Genomic DNA, 15,413 nt, shown 5'->3' with positions numbered 1-15,413 from the left:
GTGGGGTGTCATGTGCAGCTCAGTGCAGCAGCGCTAGAATTGCAGCCAGTGGGAGCGCTGCGGCCTACAAAAGTCCCGCTACCACCCGCTGTAGCTCCCCATAGCTGGCAGCTGGAGCTTCTATGGGGTCATGGCTGACGTCAACTTGAACCATCTCACCTCGGTTTTTTTGCGCTAGTTGGGTGACATTGGGGCTGGAGATGCATTCAATTGTAAGTATCAACCAACGTTTTCGAATTGATATCCTCACTGAGTTGGTTTCTTCTGAATTGATATCTACAAGTTACAACTACCTTTAAATAATGATTGAGATTCATCAATGATGCTTGAAACCTTTGCTCAGCTTCTTATCATCGTACTGTACTTGATTTGAACCTTCTTACATCCTCATTTATACATGATGGTCTGTATATAGCATGTTGCAATACGCCTACTACCTCAACGAGCAGTAGAATAGGGTATCATTTCGTGGACTTCGAAATATCCAATATAGATTTACGAGGCCCTAGGCCTATACAACTAGTCAGAAAAGTCCTCGTTGGGGGGCTCTCTGCCAAAGGGGTGATTGAACTTAAGGAGTCCATTGAGGCCGCCAACCCATGGATCATCATCCTCTGTTCGTATCACACATGGGACGCCGCCATGCCACTCCTCGCCAGGCCCTGCTCGCCCAACGAATTCGCCTTCAACGTGAATCTCCGACCCAGGTGAGACACCGGCACACCGTCGGCCATCGATGCTGAGATCTAGCTCGCGGCCCCTGTTCTTGGGGCTCATCCGAAGTGTCACCTTTGTGTCCAGCGGTAGCACAAGGGATCGGAAGCTGAGACTGCAAGGACTGATGGGGGTAATGAGAAGCGATTTTACCAATGGATGCACAATAGGGCCTCCAGCGCTTAGACTATAAGCTGTTGAGCCGGTAGGGGTGCTGATGAGGATGCCGTCGGCAGTCGTTTCGGTCAGAAAATGGCCGTTTTGGTAGATGTCAATGATGGCCAGGTGTGGGTGTGAGCCACGGTGGACTGAGATTTCGTTGATGGCGCGCAAGGGAGGCGATATATCTTTCGGAGCAGCAATCCCCGACTTTGGCTGGCTCGCCAGAGTATTGGAGACTTGGTGGTTGATGTTGTTACCAGCCCTGTCAAAGATGTCGGCCTTGATCCGATGCCGCAACAAGACTCGAGATGCTCTGTTCATTCCCATACTCTTTCCTTTGACTCGCTCCCAGCCCTCACCAACGGTTCTGCTCGTGTCCATGCCATCATCTCTTCTTCTCGGCACCGCTGCATTGCGCCCCGCACTGACGTCGCTCCCGCTCATGTACATCTCCCTCCAGGCTTTCTTGTGCTCTGCAAAATTCCATTCCCCTAGAAATCCCAAGGTCCCCATACTAAAGGCTAAGATTGGAGGAACGGATCCGTGTAGCTTGAATAAGCTTGCGGCACGCAAAACGGTGCCATCCCCGCCAAAGGTCGCAATAGCATCGATCTTGTCGGCGATGCTGGTACCGTTGTCGACGACAAAGATGGGGAAATCGAGCTCTTGTTGGATCGGGACGGCAACGCGAGCTTCAATGACAATGTTGACTTCGGGATAGTCGCTTCGTATATGCTTTGCAAATTGGACGACAGACTCGGTCACCTCGGGGGAGTAGAGCTTCTGCACCAGCAGCAGATTGCGGGGTGGCCGCGGCCAGTTTAGTGACAGCAAGGATGAGCCAGGCTTTGAAATCTGAAGATATCGGGGAATCGTCCTTGCTGGAAGCTCTGCAACACTGCGCGACTGCGCGGGCCTTAAAGCATCCGTGGTGGACAGATGTCGCCGGTTAGAGGCCATCGACGGCAGCCGAGCTGGCCGAGCTTGAGCAAGTTGGCGCCATGGTCCTCGGAGGGCTCGAAAGTGTGTAGACATGACTTGGGATCAAGAGGTGCTTATCATGTTGGCAACGCAATAAGAAGAAAGCGGCCAGGCTTGGTGATCTCGGGATCGTGAGCCAGGCTCTTTTGCAGCAGAGTAAAGATGGCTTCCATGATGATGGAGCTCTGCTGTGGATGGATTTCTTAGCGTTGCAGCGAGCAGGTGTCTAGCAAAAGACAATTTTATTCATCTAGAGGAGACGTATTGCCATAGCGTGGTTTATCCAACTATCCGTTTCGATGCTACCATTTGGTGCTTGTACAATGCATCAGTGCATGACGACATTCTCCAATACTTGCCTATTCATATTAGGTTGGATGGATATCTTATATTCGTGCGCTTCGATAACCATGTCAGGCGATTTTTTAGGGTTGCACTGTAGGTACGTCAGGCTGCATAATGTACAGACAGTTAGGCGCTTAGAGCGATACATTAGTGCTAATAGAGTGAGGCTGAGATGGAATCCTGCAGCATTCTCAGTTGCGCTGGGCTGAATGCCAGGCTGATTGTCCACTCAATCTTGACCATGGACGATTATACATGGGCTATTCATTATGTTCTATCTACATGTAGAAGGCAATTTGTAGTCACACAAAGCTGTGTTGCCTCGGAAGTATCTGTAGACACATCCGTACTAAGGTATACATACATACCTAGTAGGTATGTATTTAATCTCAACTACTCCAGTCACTTACACATCGTGAAATAATTCCCCTACCTGTTTCATTCATTGCTCATCCTAATCTCAAATCTTGCATCACTTTACTTCACCATGAGTTACCAATTATGCGACCAGTGTCAAAGGCTTGAACTTGGCGTTGACATGTTCAAGATTGGCAGCGGCAACAGTTGCAGCCCCTCGTCGTCACAGTCTTTGCGACCAAGTAATGGAAGTCCCTTCTTTGCCACCTTAAAAACAATCGAAGCGAGAGCAGCCGAGTGTTCGCTTTGCAAAATCATCGCCGCCGCTATTCCTCCAGAAGTTCGTTCAGAGGTCAAAGCTAGAAACACAACTTGTCGCCTAGTGTGGGAACTAGACGGTCGCGATTCTCTCGATCCCTCAAGCAGAAAACGAACACGGCGATTAAGGATTCGTTGGAGCCAAGAGCGTCTCAAAGCTTATGAAGCATATCTCGTTCTTGCTGCACCTGCTTCCTATGACGAGTCTAACTTGGACTACCCTCTACTACTAAATGAGGAAACACAGTTCTTAGGTCGGCGTATTGGACCAGTTGTCAATAAGAGAAATTTGATTAGAGAATTTCTTAGACTATGCGAGAACAACCATGACGAGCGCTGCACTGGAAAGCTTGGTATCGAGGATCCCTTTGCCGAGACGCTCAAGCAGTCATATTTCGGAGTTATCGACATTCAGAACCAGAACTTAGTTCCGTTACCATACACAAACAACAAAGACTACCTCTCGTTTCAACCGTACGCGACAGTGAGCTATGTATGGGGTAACATTCGAGATCATAGAACGACTCTCAGCAACATACAAGACCGACTAAAGTCTGGAGGTTTGGCCGCAACCATCGACGCACTACCTGTGGCGCTCAAACAGAGTATTGAGTTGATTGAGAACTTGGGTATCCGCTACATCTGGATTGACTCTCTCTGCATAATTCAAGATAGCAGTCATTCTTGGAACTTGAATTCTCGCACAATGCACCTAAGTATGACTTCATCATCCCATCTTCAAGGACATATTCTAACATTTCGCAGTTTATGGCAACTCTACACTGACTATTTGCGCCGCCGATGGCGCCAGTGCTGAAGTAGGCTTACGGGCTATTGACAAGAACCATTCGGTAGAGCAGAATATCGAACAAGTCGCCCCTGACGTTCATCTCGTCTTGCATCAGTCACCAGAATCCAACATAGAAGACTCTGTGGTAAGCACTCTCAGATCACCCAAAACTGTCAGTCACTTACACGGAATAGTGGAACCGGCGTGCTTGGACATTCCAAGAGCGTCTCCTCTCTAGAAGATGCCTCATATTCACCAAGGGACAAGTCTATTTCCAGTGCAGAAGTACTGGAATGTCAGAAGACATCTTTGTCGACAAAACCGGCCAGGGTTGGTCTTTGGACCTCACCGGAGCGCCGCTTCAAACACTGGCACAACTGAGGCAAAGAGCCCTATGGTTTTATGCAAACTGCGTCAGCTTATATACCAAGAGGGAACTTTATGAGCCATTTGACATCCTCGCAGCGTTCAACGGAATGTGCAAGCTCATAGAAGGAACACTAAGATCACCTTTCACGTTCGGACTGCCGACCTCGCACTTTGACTTCGCTCTTCTTTGGCAGCCCGTCGGCAAATCGTCTCTACTCGAGAAACCCATTTCGAAAGACGAAAAGTATCAGAATATGAAATTCCCAAGCTGGTCGTGGTGTGGCTGGAAGAGTGAGGGCGTACTATATAACCGGCAAATGATTGAAGGATGCTTGTCAGACGTACGTACATGGCTCAGGGATCATACTTGGATTGATTGGCATATTCGTGATGGTTATGGCACGCCACAGCGAATTTGGGACAACGCCTGGGCAAAAGAGGATCGAAGTACCGAAGAAAGATGGAGAGGATACCGTGGCAACGACAGTAGCAACAGCGACAATGATGGTTACAGATGGGCCAGAGACAGGAATCCAAGTCGCAGCCGGAGCCGGAGTCGGGACAGCAGCACCAGAAACAGAGCCATGGTCAGAATCGTCAACAGAAGTAGGAGTAGGAGTAGGAGCAGAAGCAGAAGCAGGAGTATGAGCAGGAGCAGCAGGGAAGCCAGCGAGGCTTCACATCAGGAAATCTGGGCATCAGCGAAACAAAAATCGAGAAGTCGCACCAACAGAGCATTACTCAATCGGATTCCGACTTCACGGCCTCCTCCAGAGTTTTTGAGGCCCTCTTACGGCCATCACCGCTACTACGAAGATCGCCGTGCCAGGGACTATAGGCCTATGGTGGAAATACTGCCACGGCCCCCAGCTATTGATCCTTTTGGCCGCCCACTGGAAGATTCGGCTAGAGCTCACGTCAAGAATCCAGGAAAGCCTACATTTGCGCTTACACTACCGGAATACCCTTTCCACGTCCCGGCCGCCGAATCTAAATGTCGGACTGGGGACCATAGAGAATTTCCAGATTTGCCCATTTTGCAATTCTTCACTTGGTCAAACAAATTGCGCATTGCACTCAAAGAGACTGATGTTACCACTGATACCAAAAAAGAAAAGCTTACCAATGGCAGTCCACCACCAACTGGCGCGCAAAGCATTTCTAGCCAAGGACCTCTCAGTCAATGCTACATCCTAGACCGACGAGGAGATCGCTGTGGTTCCATCATGGTTGACTCTGAATGGCTGGTAAAAGAACCTTTGCCGCGTCAATGCCGGTTCATTGCCATTTCAGAGGCCAAGTCATTTACAACGGAGGAAATGTATGAGTGGACGTATTACATTCCCAAAGAAAGGGTTGAGTCAGAGTGGGATATATACTTTGTTTTGCTCATCGAATATCATGCCCAGGAGGGTCTTTGGAGAAGAGTTGCTCTTGGAAAGGTATTTAAAACGGCATTTACTCATGACGAAGAGACGTGGAGGGAGATTCTACTAGGCTAGAAAAGAGTTGCCAAATAATAGCAATAACGGAATTATTAGTTTTCTAACGTTATACAATGCAATCAAATAATAAAAATAATTCTAAATCGTCTTATTTCGGGCTAGCTGGTACTGAGCTAGACCCGTCGTCCGCGGTATGGTATGTAGAAGGAGGAGGATCTTCAAATGACGGGCTAGGGGAATTTCGATTGTGTATTTTCCCATCCATGGTGCCGTCCAATATCTGAAAGCTATTTATTGTTGAATATTGTGTGGCAGGCGATTGAGTCCTTTCTAGGCGTGAAGTAAAGCTATGCAGAGAATTCTGTGTATCTTTGTTGGGAGAATTCAGCATAGGACTGGTCGGGCAATCAACGTAATCGCTTGCGCTGCTGAAGAATTATATGTTACTCTTAACGATTCGTTATTCTATAATATTTGATAAAGTCTTCTTACCTCGCGGTGCCAAAGGATTCTGCCTCAGGCCATCGTGGTTGAGAAAATGATCCGCTGAGAACTTTGTCAGTGCTAGTTCAACAACCAGTGAACAATTTATTTGTTCCATACCTAATAGTATACATTCCAGTCCTTGGCCAGTATTGATTTAAATGGCTAGCAAACCCGAAAGCGGAATGTTTGCCATCTTTAGGTAAGAGTCCGGGGCGTGAGTCGAGGGCCATGAATATCTCTGGGGTGCCATTGGAAATAGGCAACATCTGATATATCTGATCTAAAACTGACTGTAATGGAATGACGTATAGCTCTTGAAAGTAATTGATGCCAATGACATATCCGTATGCTTTCTCCGTAAGAGAATCTATGACAAGAGCTCCACTGTCTCCCACAGACATTTGACCTGTATCACGCATGCAATTAGCAGCGATACAAGAAAGGCGGCTGCAAATGCATACTTGGATCTTCAAGAGAAACGGTCCAAACTTTGCATAGAGAGTAAAGATTGTTGGAATTGGCAATAAATGAGGGTATGTTAGAAATAGTGCCATCGAGCAAGCCCTGAGACGTGACGACCTTCACCTCTCGTTTCTGATAGCCCAAGCCAGGGATATCATGCATTGCCAGTTCGATTTCATTCGCTTCCCATTTCTCGCTCTTCTCAATCTCTATCAGCGCCCAGTCCAGGTTGGAATCGTTGTCCCATTCTGGCTCTTGAGATCGACCCCAGACCCGATTGGGACTAATAATAACCTTGGCTTCGGAGGTCTGCTGAAGGCCGTCGGACTGGCTTTGTACATGTCGTGAGGGATTCTTTGGTTGTTTGCGGGCTTCATCCTCCTCATACATGCTATCATACTCTGTGAGCTCCGACATGTCATACTCTATATCACCAAACCTGTAGATATCCCCATCTTCATCTTCATCTCCGTTGAGCGTCAATGAGATACCAAGAACAGTCCCTTCATGTTCGGTATCACTCTCACTGCTTTCATCATCTTCTTCAAAAGCATGAGCAGTTGTTAAAACAAAAATAACGTCGTCCACATCTGAAAATTTGATGCCGCAAGTAATGGTACTAATCCTGTCGCCAACATTATCCGATAGCAGTGCTCCAGGAATGTACGAATCCTGCATTCGAATGCTTAGACCATTCATTGGACGTCCAAAATGTCTGAACGCAGGCCCGCTAAACCAGTAAACTTCGAAGCATACAGCCATGTTGCTAGAGTTGTACTGCTCTCGCACCTGTGGGCGATTTAGAAGCTCCAGGATCTTCAGGCCTGTCTTTTTATCTGCTTGAGGATGGTATATCAAGATTGAGGGTTTAGCACTCTCCATACTAGTACCGCACATTTTTAACCTGTATTCAGTCTTAGCAGGATGCTTGAGAGCCATCGGGTAGTATTCTTGAATATTCTGTTTGAAAATATCCTTGATGACTGAGAATCGAGCATGGTGATCCACACTGATGCATTCATCCGCACAGGGGAAAACGTAGACGCGGCTGCCGTTTGCCCGGACACGAGGAATTTTCTCGCGATGACGGTATAGGTATTCCAATTGCTGCAAGTTTGGATGGACCTGCATGCCCAAGCTTGGCACCATCTTTTGTGCATCTGACTTATCCCCATCAAGGGATGCACTTGATCGTAATATGCCACTAGATATTGTTGAGGCTGCGAACGAAGACTGTGCAGCTTGCACCGAAGATTGCAAACTAAAACTGAGTCTTGCAGGCCAGCTTTTCAACTTCTTGAAAGATCGGTCGAAGCTCTCACTGTGTGATCTCTTCTTTCCAGCTGAATCCAGGGCTACCACTCCTACCGAAGTTTGAGAAGACATAGTCACAACAACCTAGCATGGCCTTAGGATAGAATCTTTGAAGTCGCAGTCTTATAGGCCCGTTGGTCTTGTGAGACAATAGTCCGATGTATTGAATGTGGGTAATGTTGAGTGGCAGCAAGAGTTAAGCAACATGCATAAGGCGCGATTATATCAACTACGGGAGCTTCATATAAATGTGATACGTAAAATGCAGTTGGCGGTGAAGCAAATTTCCAGGGATCAATCGAAATTGGCGGTGGGGAAATACGGTTCTCATCGCGAGGCTCTCTGATGACCGGCATTAGCATAGATGATCTGTATCTCAACTATTGGTGCAACAAGGTCCCGGTGGCTTGGTTGCAGTAGAGTAATGCATGTCGTGCCAATAGTGAATACACAAGCCAATAGGATCTGCAGATGTAAGATTTACATGTTTGCACTCAACCAACATGCATTTGCATCTAATCCTTCCGCGGCTGTGCGTGAACAATTACCGATGAGGTTAGTAGTACGCGGCCCGCGACGAAACGCCTTATTTTCCTAAAGCCGTTGCATCTCAACGGTAGTCCTTTCGCTTTCGAGATGTATCTTCTTGCATGTTTGGGCTTTCTTAACCTCACACATGTAGTATTCTATTCCAACCAGTGTATGTAGCCAGTAGCATCATGGGATACATGAACTCCTTGTATAGCCAGACTGCATCGCCCATATTATAGTCCTTAGAATTGAACTTTTGTATTGGCAATAGAGAGGTTTCACTCCAAAAGTTCACGTAAACCCCCCTCTTTCGTAGAAAGGTAAAATGGGCAACATTAGTACCCTGACAATTGGGTATCGACATTTCTCAACGACAAAGAAGAAATAAGGTAGTTCTATTATTCGATCACCAACCCATCCATTCATTGTTTCCTCTCAATTCAGCAGGGTACTGGAAAATGAGTTCATGGTGGAGCTATTGGTCGAAGAAGGGAGAAGTCGCTTAGGGAAGAGACGATTACCACTGCCGTTAAGAACTCCACGAGACTCAAGCAAAATGCCCAAAGCCCCTGGATTCACCGGATGTGTGAGGAACGTATTCATCCCACTCTCTAATGCTTCTTGCTGAGCATCTTTTGTTGCCATTACTGAGAGCGCAATAATAAGAACTGGAGCCAATCCCATATGGGCTTCATAGGCTCGAATTTGCCTCGTAGCCTCAAAGCCATCCATAACTGGCATAGATGTGCTCATTAAGATGCATGCATATTTGCCAGGATCTGTAAGGAAGAACTCTACCGCTTTTCTACCGTTTTCAGCTGCACTAAACCCAACGTTGTGCCTTATCATATAGGCCGAGAGCACTTTTAAATTATTAGGTTTGTTATCAACAAGCAAAACGCTGATTTGCGGCATAAGTGGCTTGTCTCGCAGCACAAGAGACTCTTCAGGAGACTTTCGAGCTGTTTTGGAACCTGATGATCTGAAAGAACCTTCGCTGAGCGACATTGGACCTAACCATAGAAGTATGTAACAGGCTTGCAAACAATGTATTATCAGGATGTTGAGACTATGTTGAGAAGGACTGAAAGGCTGAGCATCCGCGCAAGGCAGGGCAAAGACAAGAAAAACCTTGCCCCTCATCGCGGCTTTGCCTGCCCTACTGTAGGATGGTCGGCTTTGAAGAAGACTGCAATGTTGTATCGCTCTATTGGCTCAGTACTGATGCTAGTGGCTGAATGACGACGGAGCGATTGAGCCTCATGTTGTTGGACGAATAGGGATGGAAAATGCACCCGACATGCAGTCGCCTTGCAAGGGTCACAAATCCTGCATCGGCTATGCTAAGACTTGGTGCATACACATACATACATTCAGCGGTGGGCATAACCTGGATCTGAGTCGGTGAAAAAGCCTCGCTCTAATTGAGTCTCAGATCAATAGAATATGCTGTTAAATACAATCACTTGCTGAGCTCTGTTCTTTATGACCGAAGAAGCTTCGTACATACATGTATATATCTTATTGAGACGAATGACTTCCCAGATACACTAGTACTGCATCTTCTCCATTTTCCGATCGCAATCAGTATGAAGCTCGATACTCATGCACTTCTTCAAGATGCAAGCATCAACCACACTATTAAAGAGCTGTGTCAAGAGGCAGACGAGCCTTCCGAATCTCAATATGTAGCTCTTCGGCGCTTTTATCTCGAAGTTACGAACTTTAACCCAAGTACATATAGCGAAATTGCAATTCCCATCAGTCGTTCCGGCCTATCATCCAATGCCGACGTACTTTCTGCAGTTTCCAAGCTGAAATCTCAATACAATAAAAGATTGGAAGAGTTTCAGAAAGAGGCCTTTCCGGATTGCCTACCTGCAAACGGTGAGAGGGCGGCAAAAATTACGGTTCAGCTTGCTTTCATGATCGACTCTTCTTCGAGAGATGGATTCCCCATGGCTTACAGATTTGAGAATGAGGACGCCTTTCCTGTTAAATGGCTACCAAACGAAACTTTTATCCAGTTTTTTAATACTGCTTTCCCCACTGAGCCACTGGACTTTTGGCACTCTTCGCTAAGGAAGCGTAGCTTGAGGGCGTGGAAACTGAAGAGAAGATTGGGAATCCAGTTACGCCCCACCAACGACCTCGCGGAACATCTCGTGTACAACCCTAGGATGAAGACTTTGGCCGTCTTTCATCAAGTGGAATATCTCAAGGCTCAAGTCCGACACACGGCGCATAGAAGCTTGGAAGAGAGTATAGAGACGAGTTTTGCCAAGTCCGACATCCCCGTAAGGAATATGAAGCTAGTTGCTAACTATTTGATGTGTAGCGGGACACTTCCTCCACAGCTCTTGGTAGAGACTCTCTACTCGATCTACTATATACTCATCCCGCTGGCAACAGACAAAAGGTCGGCCAAGTTCGCAAAAAAACTTACCCGGCCGAATAACGATCCTGATGCGTGTAATTCGTCTGACTCCGCCTTTGACCCCAATCTCGTTGTGTATGACAGCTTGGTCCGCTCGCTCCCCGCTGACTTTAAGTTTGTATACTGGACGAAGAGGTTGAGGAATCTTCAGGCAGTTGTGGATCACCCGCCGCCATCGAATAAGGTCGTGTCATGGTTCGAGAGACACACTTCGGAGAGAAATGCACTTACGGTGGCCATGATTGGTCTTTTTCTTACGGCGTTGTTTGGGCTGCTTAGTGTTCTAGTAGGAATTGCTCAGCTGGTGGTTTCTCTTAAACAGAGCAACCTATCTTAATTCATAGCTCTAGATATTAGTCATGCCCTATACAGCCGCGTTCTTCTTCAGCTACCGCTACTCTCGATTATCCGTTGTCGTCGCCATCATCATATCGTCTTAAATCTTATGATGCTATACGTGATTAAAGAACGTGCCACTTCAAAGCTTCCATTGGATGGACACGTGCCGTTAACATCAACGGCATGTTGGTTGACCACTGCTATCGATGGTAAATGAAGCTCAGCCTACTAGAGAGCTGTACAATACTATCAATTCAGAGTTTAAACACATTTCTGATAACTCCACAGGTTCATTTCATTGTGATCCTCTCGGATTTATCGGGCTGATTGGCTCCATTTCAGTGAATACAAGCTGCCACCGCCTACCGAATGCAGCAGGCGGGGTACTGCGTTGACGAGCTACCGCTGATACGAGCTTTGCGATATTGGGACGGAGGAACTGGATGACCCGCGCAGTGGCATGTGATCAAGTCACTTCTCAGTAATGGCTTTCACGGTTGCATGAAGTAGGAGAGCAAGGCTTCTCGCTAATGGGTAAATCGTCACAAGAGTAAATGTAGTTGAGATAGATGACCTTTTTCAGTAGAGAAAACACCAGGTCACTCGCTGAATGAGTACATCAGATGCCAAGTACCGGAACAAGTACCCTCAGCAATATGTCCGCTCAATCCGCCGCCGCTTTCAGTCACCGCCCGAGAATTACATGTCCAGTCACCAAACCAACACCAATCAGATCCAATCCTATCCGATCCATGCCAGACATCAATCATTTCCTGTAGCCACTTTACTGCCACGACGACCACTTTTATTTCTGCGGTCGCACCAGCTTTACCATCCACTGCCAGCGACTCACGGGCTCTGGAAAAACCCGAAGCTCCCGCTAAGCCTCCCAGCAGCTTGGGCTTTGGCCTAGCCCCAGGGCTGAACGAATCCGCCGTGGTTGGACCAATCCAATAGCGCTAACACTATGACAGACAGCTCCAGCTAGGCAGAAGCAAGGGAGCGAATAAGCAGCCGCAACACCTGCGTCATCATGTGCTGCTCTCGAGCTGGGCCAAACCTTCACCTTACACCGTCTGACCTCGACTCGACTCAAAGCGGAAAAGCGAACAAGCAACGGGTGTCGTGTGTCTCGAGGGCGCTGGAACCGCTCTCCGTTGGCCTGCTGTTGCGTCCTGCATCTGACCAGCTGCCCTGACTGGCCGTTTGCTCTAGCCCGGCTTGATCGAGGCTGTCGGCAGTCCACATCCGTGAGCATATCCTATCAGGAAAGGCGTTGCCTGGCGGGCTGAGCTGCCTGCCTGACCTGGCCCAATAGCTGCTGCAAGGCGAGCTTCACCACCAGGAAGCCACATCACCGCCTCTCTTCTGGATTTGTCCTTTATCTGCCTTGGGGCTCATGCCAGACTGCTGGGTTGAGCCTTTTTGCGCGCCTTGACCTATATTTACACCTTAGAACGACGCATATACATATTCCTAAATATTACGCTTATGGCGGTTGATACCGAGGGGTCCGACATCAACATTCCTGCTCCCGCAGCTACCATGGGACTTACCCAGACGCCTGGAAAAGGCGCTGCGAGCCACGATGTTCATCCGTCGGGCAAGCGGGCTCATGGCCGAGGAGTGCAGATACTCCGAGGTCTGGCTCTCGCTGTGTACTTTTTAATCTGCTGTGTGACGTACGTTTGCGGTTCACTCGCTAGTGATCATGTCATGAGTTTGGACAGAACCAATGCTTACGAGAATGCAGTATTGTCGCTTCGCAAGTTCTTGGGTGTTGGCTGTATTTCGTGAACCGCGAGATATACTATGATTACATGGCTTTGACCAAGCGGTGGTTCGCCATAGTCGTAACTTGGATGACACAGATTTGGGGCCCGGTAACGATCCGAATCAGCGGCGATGAATCAGTCGCGGGAGAGATCCGTCCCACGGAAGGCGGCGGAGTGCAGTTCAACTTTCCCGAGCGTTTGGTGATGATAGCGAACCACCAGGTAAGGAGCTCTGGAGTGCGGCGGCGTCGACGCCAGTCGATTAGCCTCTCATATGCAATCTCATTCATACGAGGACACTTAGTTTCGACTTATTTTTCCTAGACACTGCTTTCAATATTGGGCTGACGAGTTTTAACAGATTTATACCGACTGGTTGTACCTCTGGTGGGTTGGCTACGTTAATCGAGCTTCGGCGCACGGCCACATTTACATCATTCTGAAGCAGTCCCTGCAGTATATTCCCATCATCGGCTGGGGCATGACGTTTTACAGCTTCATCTTCATGTCTCGAAAAATGGCAACAGATCAGCCCCGGCTTGCCTATCGATTGAAGAAGCTGAAGCAGACCAGGACTGATCCTAGTGGGAAGGAGTATCGCATACCCATGTGGCTGCTGTTGTTCCCTGAAGGCACCAACATTTCTGGAAACGGTCGACGAAAGTCTGCCAGTTGGGCAGAAAAGAAAGGGTGGAAAGACCCTGAACACGTGCTGCTCCCTCGTAGCACTGGCAGCTTCTTTTGTCTCAACGAACTCAGAGGAACGGTAGAATATGTCTACGACTGCACAGTGGCGTATGAAGGTGTTGGGTGAGTATCCCGGGATTCCGAAATCCAATCGAAGAAAACTATGACATGCCAAAGACGACTAACCAGTGATACCTAGGCGAGGCAAATATGGCGAGAACATCTTTACGCTCTCTAGCACTTACCTTCAGGGTCGGCCACCCAAGTCCGTCAACTTCTACTGGCGAAAATTCAAGCTTTCAGATATTCCACTCGATGACGCAGACGAATTCGATGCCTGGCTGCGTGCAGAGTGGTACAAGAAGGACGCATTGATGGAACAGTACCTGACCACAGGACGATTCCCTACCATGGCCGGATCCAAGATCGACTTTATCGAGACCAAGGTCCAAACGAAGACACCATTGGAGATTCTTCAGGTTTTCTCCATTGTTGGCATTGCTGGTCTCGTCTGGCACAATTTGCAGCGATTTGGAGGTGCGGTCGGCAGAAGGTTCGGCTTCTTTGTGTAGAGTGAAAGGTGTTATCGGTTTGACATTGTCGAATGGAGAATGATCTTTTCCGTTGGCACCTCACCTTTAAACCCTTTCCTAGGAGCGTTTTGGCGATGTTTGTGGTTTTAATTAGCGTTAGTATGGTATGCTTTCTGGCACGGATTTAGTTTTTTCTTTCTTGGATAACCAATGGGTCAGGATAATCAAGACAGAAGATTAACTGCAGACTTTTGGGCGTCTTCTGATGGTGCGGAGTTTTGAGGAGGGTCTTTGCCTTGGGTAAACCATGATTTGCCGAGGCATCGCGTATCATGGTGAACGGAAGGAATCGGGTTTGACTGGGCTTGGCTTGTTTGGCTTGGGTTGATTGGATTCTATTGGATTTAGTACCACTTTACAAGTGGCAATAGTAGATAATGAAGCGTTCTTCATTGGACAGTTTGCTGCTCAATCTGTTGATGCCCGAGGAGGTTGAAGCCAGGATGAGGGGAGAGAGGAGATGGACCGAGCAAGTTGAGCGATGAGGCGCCGCGTCACCAAGCCTCGAAACGCCAGCTCGACCAAATCGTAGATGGAATTGGTGTAAGAGAGACTGATGACTGGATGCCAAGAATAAATAGTCGCAAGCCGGACTTGCCGGAAAGATGTGAACCTTGCGAAGAAGGAGTACCAGCAGGTGAGCAGCGAATCGGGGATTTTCTCGTATGTCTCTTACTGATGTCGGCGTTGGCTACTCATCTCGCATGCAAAAGTCTGGAGTACATCCTGCTTGGAGCTGAAAACCAGGAGCAATGTCGTTGTTGAAATTAGCTTAGCTCTAGGGAAAGGGCGGGTAGATGGACCGGGGGTAAAAGATGGCGAGCCTCGGCATCTTCGAGGCCAGAAACGCGTATAATTGGTCGAAAAGAGAAGAATGAGGAGAAGCATGGGAGGGGAGGGGAATGTGGCGTTTTTTGGGAACCTGGGGAGATGTGGATAGAGTGTCGGGAATTTGTTTACGCGTGGAATGAAGGGTTATGAGATTGTGGGTGTGTACTGACTCTTGAGGTTTCTCATAGGATGATGGTGATTAAGAGGATGGTTGGAGGATCTGGTGTTGCAGCACAGATGCCAAATGCAAGCCTCCAGTACAACACGGCATCTCAATCTGGATGATCCATCAACCGACTCCTTCGCTTCCTGGTACTACATACACACAGAGAATCCCCCCATTTTCATGCACCCCAGCATGAAGCGTTACGCATGAATCGCCAAATCCGACTTAGGACAGCACAAACCCCCAAGGCCCTAGAATGGAGAAAGCATCGCCACTTTTGCTGTTGTGATATACACGGGGCTAGCCATTTA

General features: G+C 48.0%; 6 protein-coding genes across 6 annotated transcripts; 3 read left to right on the top strand and 3 right to left on the bottom strand.

Annotated features, from left to right (window-relative positions):
* Positions 1–219: 219 nt before the first annotated feature.
* On the bottom strand, positions 220–2,264 carry V8C40DRAFT_250165 (NADH kinase). The gene has a single exon (XM_083216904.1). It carries the CDS (start codon positions 1,909–1,911, stop codon positions 520–522), a length of 1,392 nt encoding a protein of 463 aa, XP_083071155.1. The 5' UTR covers positions 1,912–2,264; the 3' UTR covers positions 220–519.
* A 286-nt stretch (positions 2,265–2,550) lies between these two features.
* On the top strand, positions 2,551–5,584 carry V8C40DRAFT_52600 (HET domain-containing protein). Its single transcript, XM_083223080.1, has 3 exons — positions 2,551–3,593; positions 3,643–3,812; positions 3,862–5,584. The coding sequence occupies exons 1-3, from the start codon at positions 2,690–2,692 to the stop codon at positions 5,536–5,538; spliced, it is 2,751 nt and encodes a 916-aa protein (XP_083071154.1). The 5' UTR covers positions 2,551–2,689; the 3' UTR covers positions 5,539–5,584.
* Positions 5,564–8,009, bottom strand: V8C40DRAFT_250160 (uncharacterized protein). The gene is made up of 4 exons (XM_083216903.1): positions 6,429–8,009; positions 6,085–6,373; positions 5,974–6,027; positions 5,564–5,909 (listed from the first exon to the last, which is right to left on the bottom strand). Exons 1-4 carry the CDS (start codon positions 7,813–7,815, stop codon positions 5,630–5,632), a joined length of 2,010 nt encoding a protein of 669 aa, XP_083071153.1. The 5' UTR covers positions 7,816–8,009; the 3' UTR covers positions 5,564–5,629.
* Positions 8,010–8,709: 700 nt separating this feature from the next.
* Positions 8,710–9,282, bottom strand: V8C40DRAFT_267705 (CheY-like superfamily; the record flags this gene model as incomplete). Its single annotated transcript, XM_083219877.1, has 1 exon — positions 8,710–9,282. One exon carries the CDS (start codon positions 9,280–9,282, stop codon positions 8,710–8,712), a length of 573 nt encoding a protein of 190 aa, XP_083071152.1.
* A 501-nt stretch (positions 9,283–9,783) lies between these two features.
* Positions 9,784–11,157, top strand: V8C40DRAFT_280671 (uncharacterized protein). The gene has a single exon (XM_083221434.1). The coding sequence runs from the start codon at positions 9,864–9,866 to the stop codon at positions 11,046–11,048; it is 1,185 nt and encodes a 394-aa protein (XP_083071151.1). The 5' UTR covers positions 9,784–9,863; the 3' UTR covers positions 11,049–11,157.
* A 1,268-nt stretch (positions 11,158–12,425) lies between these two features.
* V8C40DRAFT_52541 (acyltransferase-domain-containing protein) lies at positions 12,426–14,272 on the top strand. The gene is made up of 4 exons (XM_083223079.1): positions 12,426–12,732; positions 12,804–13,047; positions 13,187–13,635; positions 13,712–14,272. Exons 1-4 carry the CDS (start codon positions 12,542–12,544, stop codon positions 14,082–14,084), a joined length of 1,257 nt encoding a protein of 418 aa, XP_083071150.1. The 5' UTR covers positions 12,426–12,541; the 3' UTR covers positions 14,085–14,272.
* Positions 14,273–15,413: the final 1,141 nt, after the last annotated feature.

This window comes from Trichoderma camerunense (assembly GCF_050948025.1).
Source record: "Trichoderma camerunense strain CBS 138272 chromosome Unknown V8C40scaffold_13, whole genome shotgun sequence".
NCBI lineage: Eukaryota > Fungi > Ascomycota > Sordariomycetes > Hypocreales > Hypocreaceae > Trichoderma > Trichoderma camerunense.
This window is presented reverse-complemented; position numbering and strand designations above follow the sequence as displayed.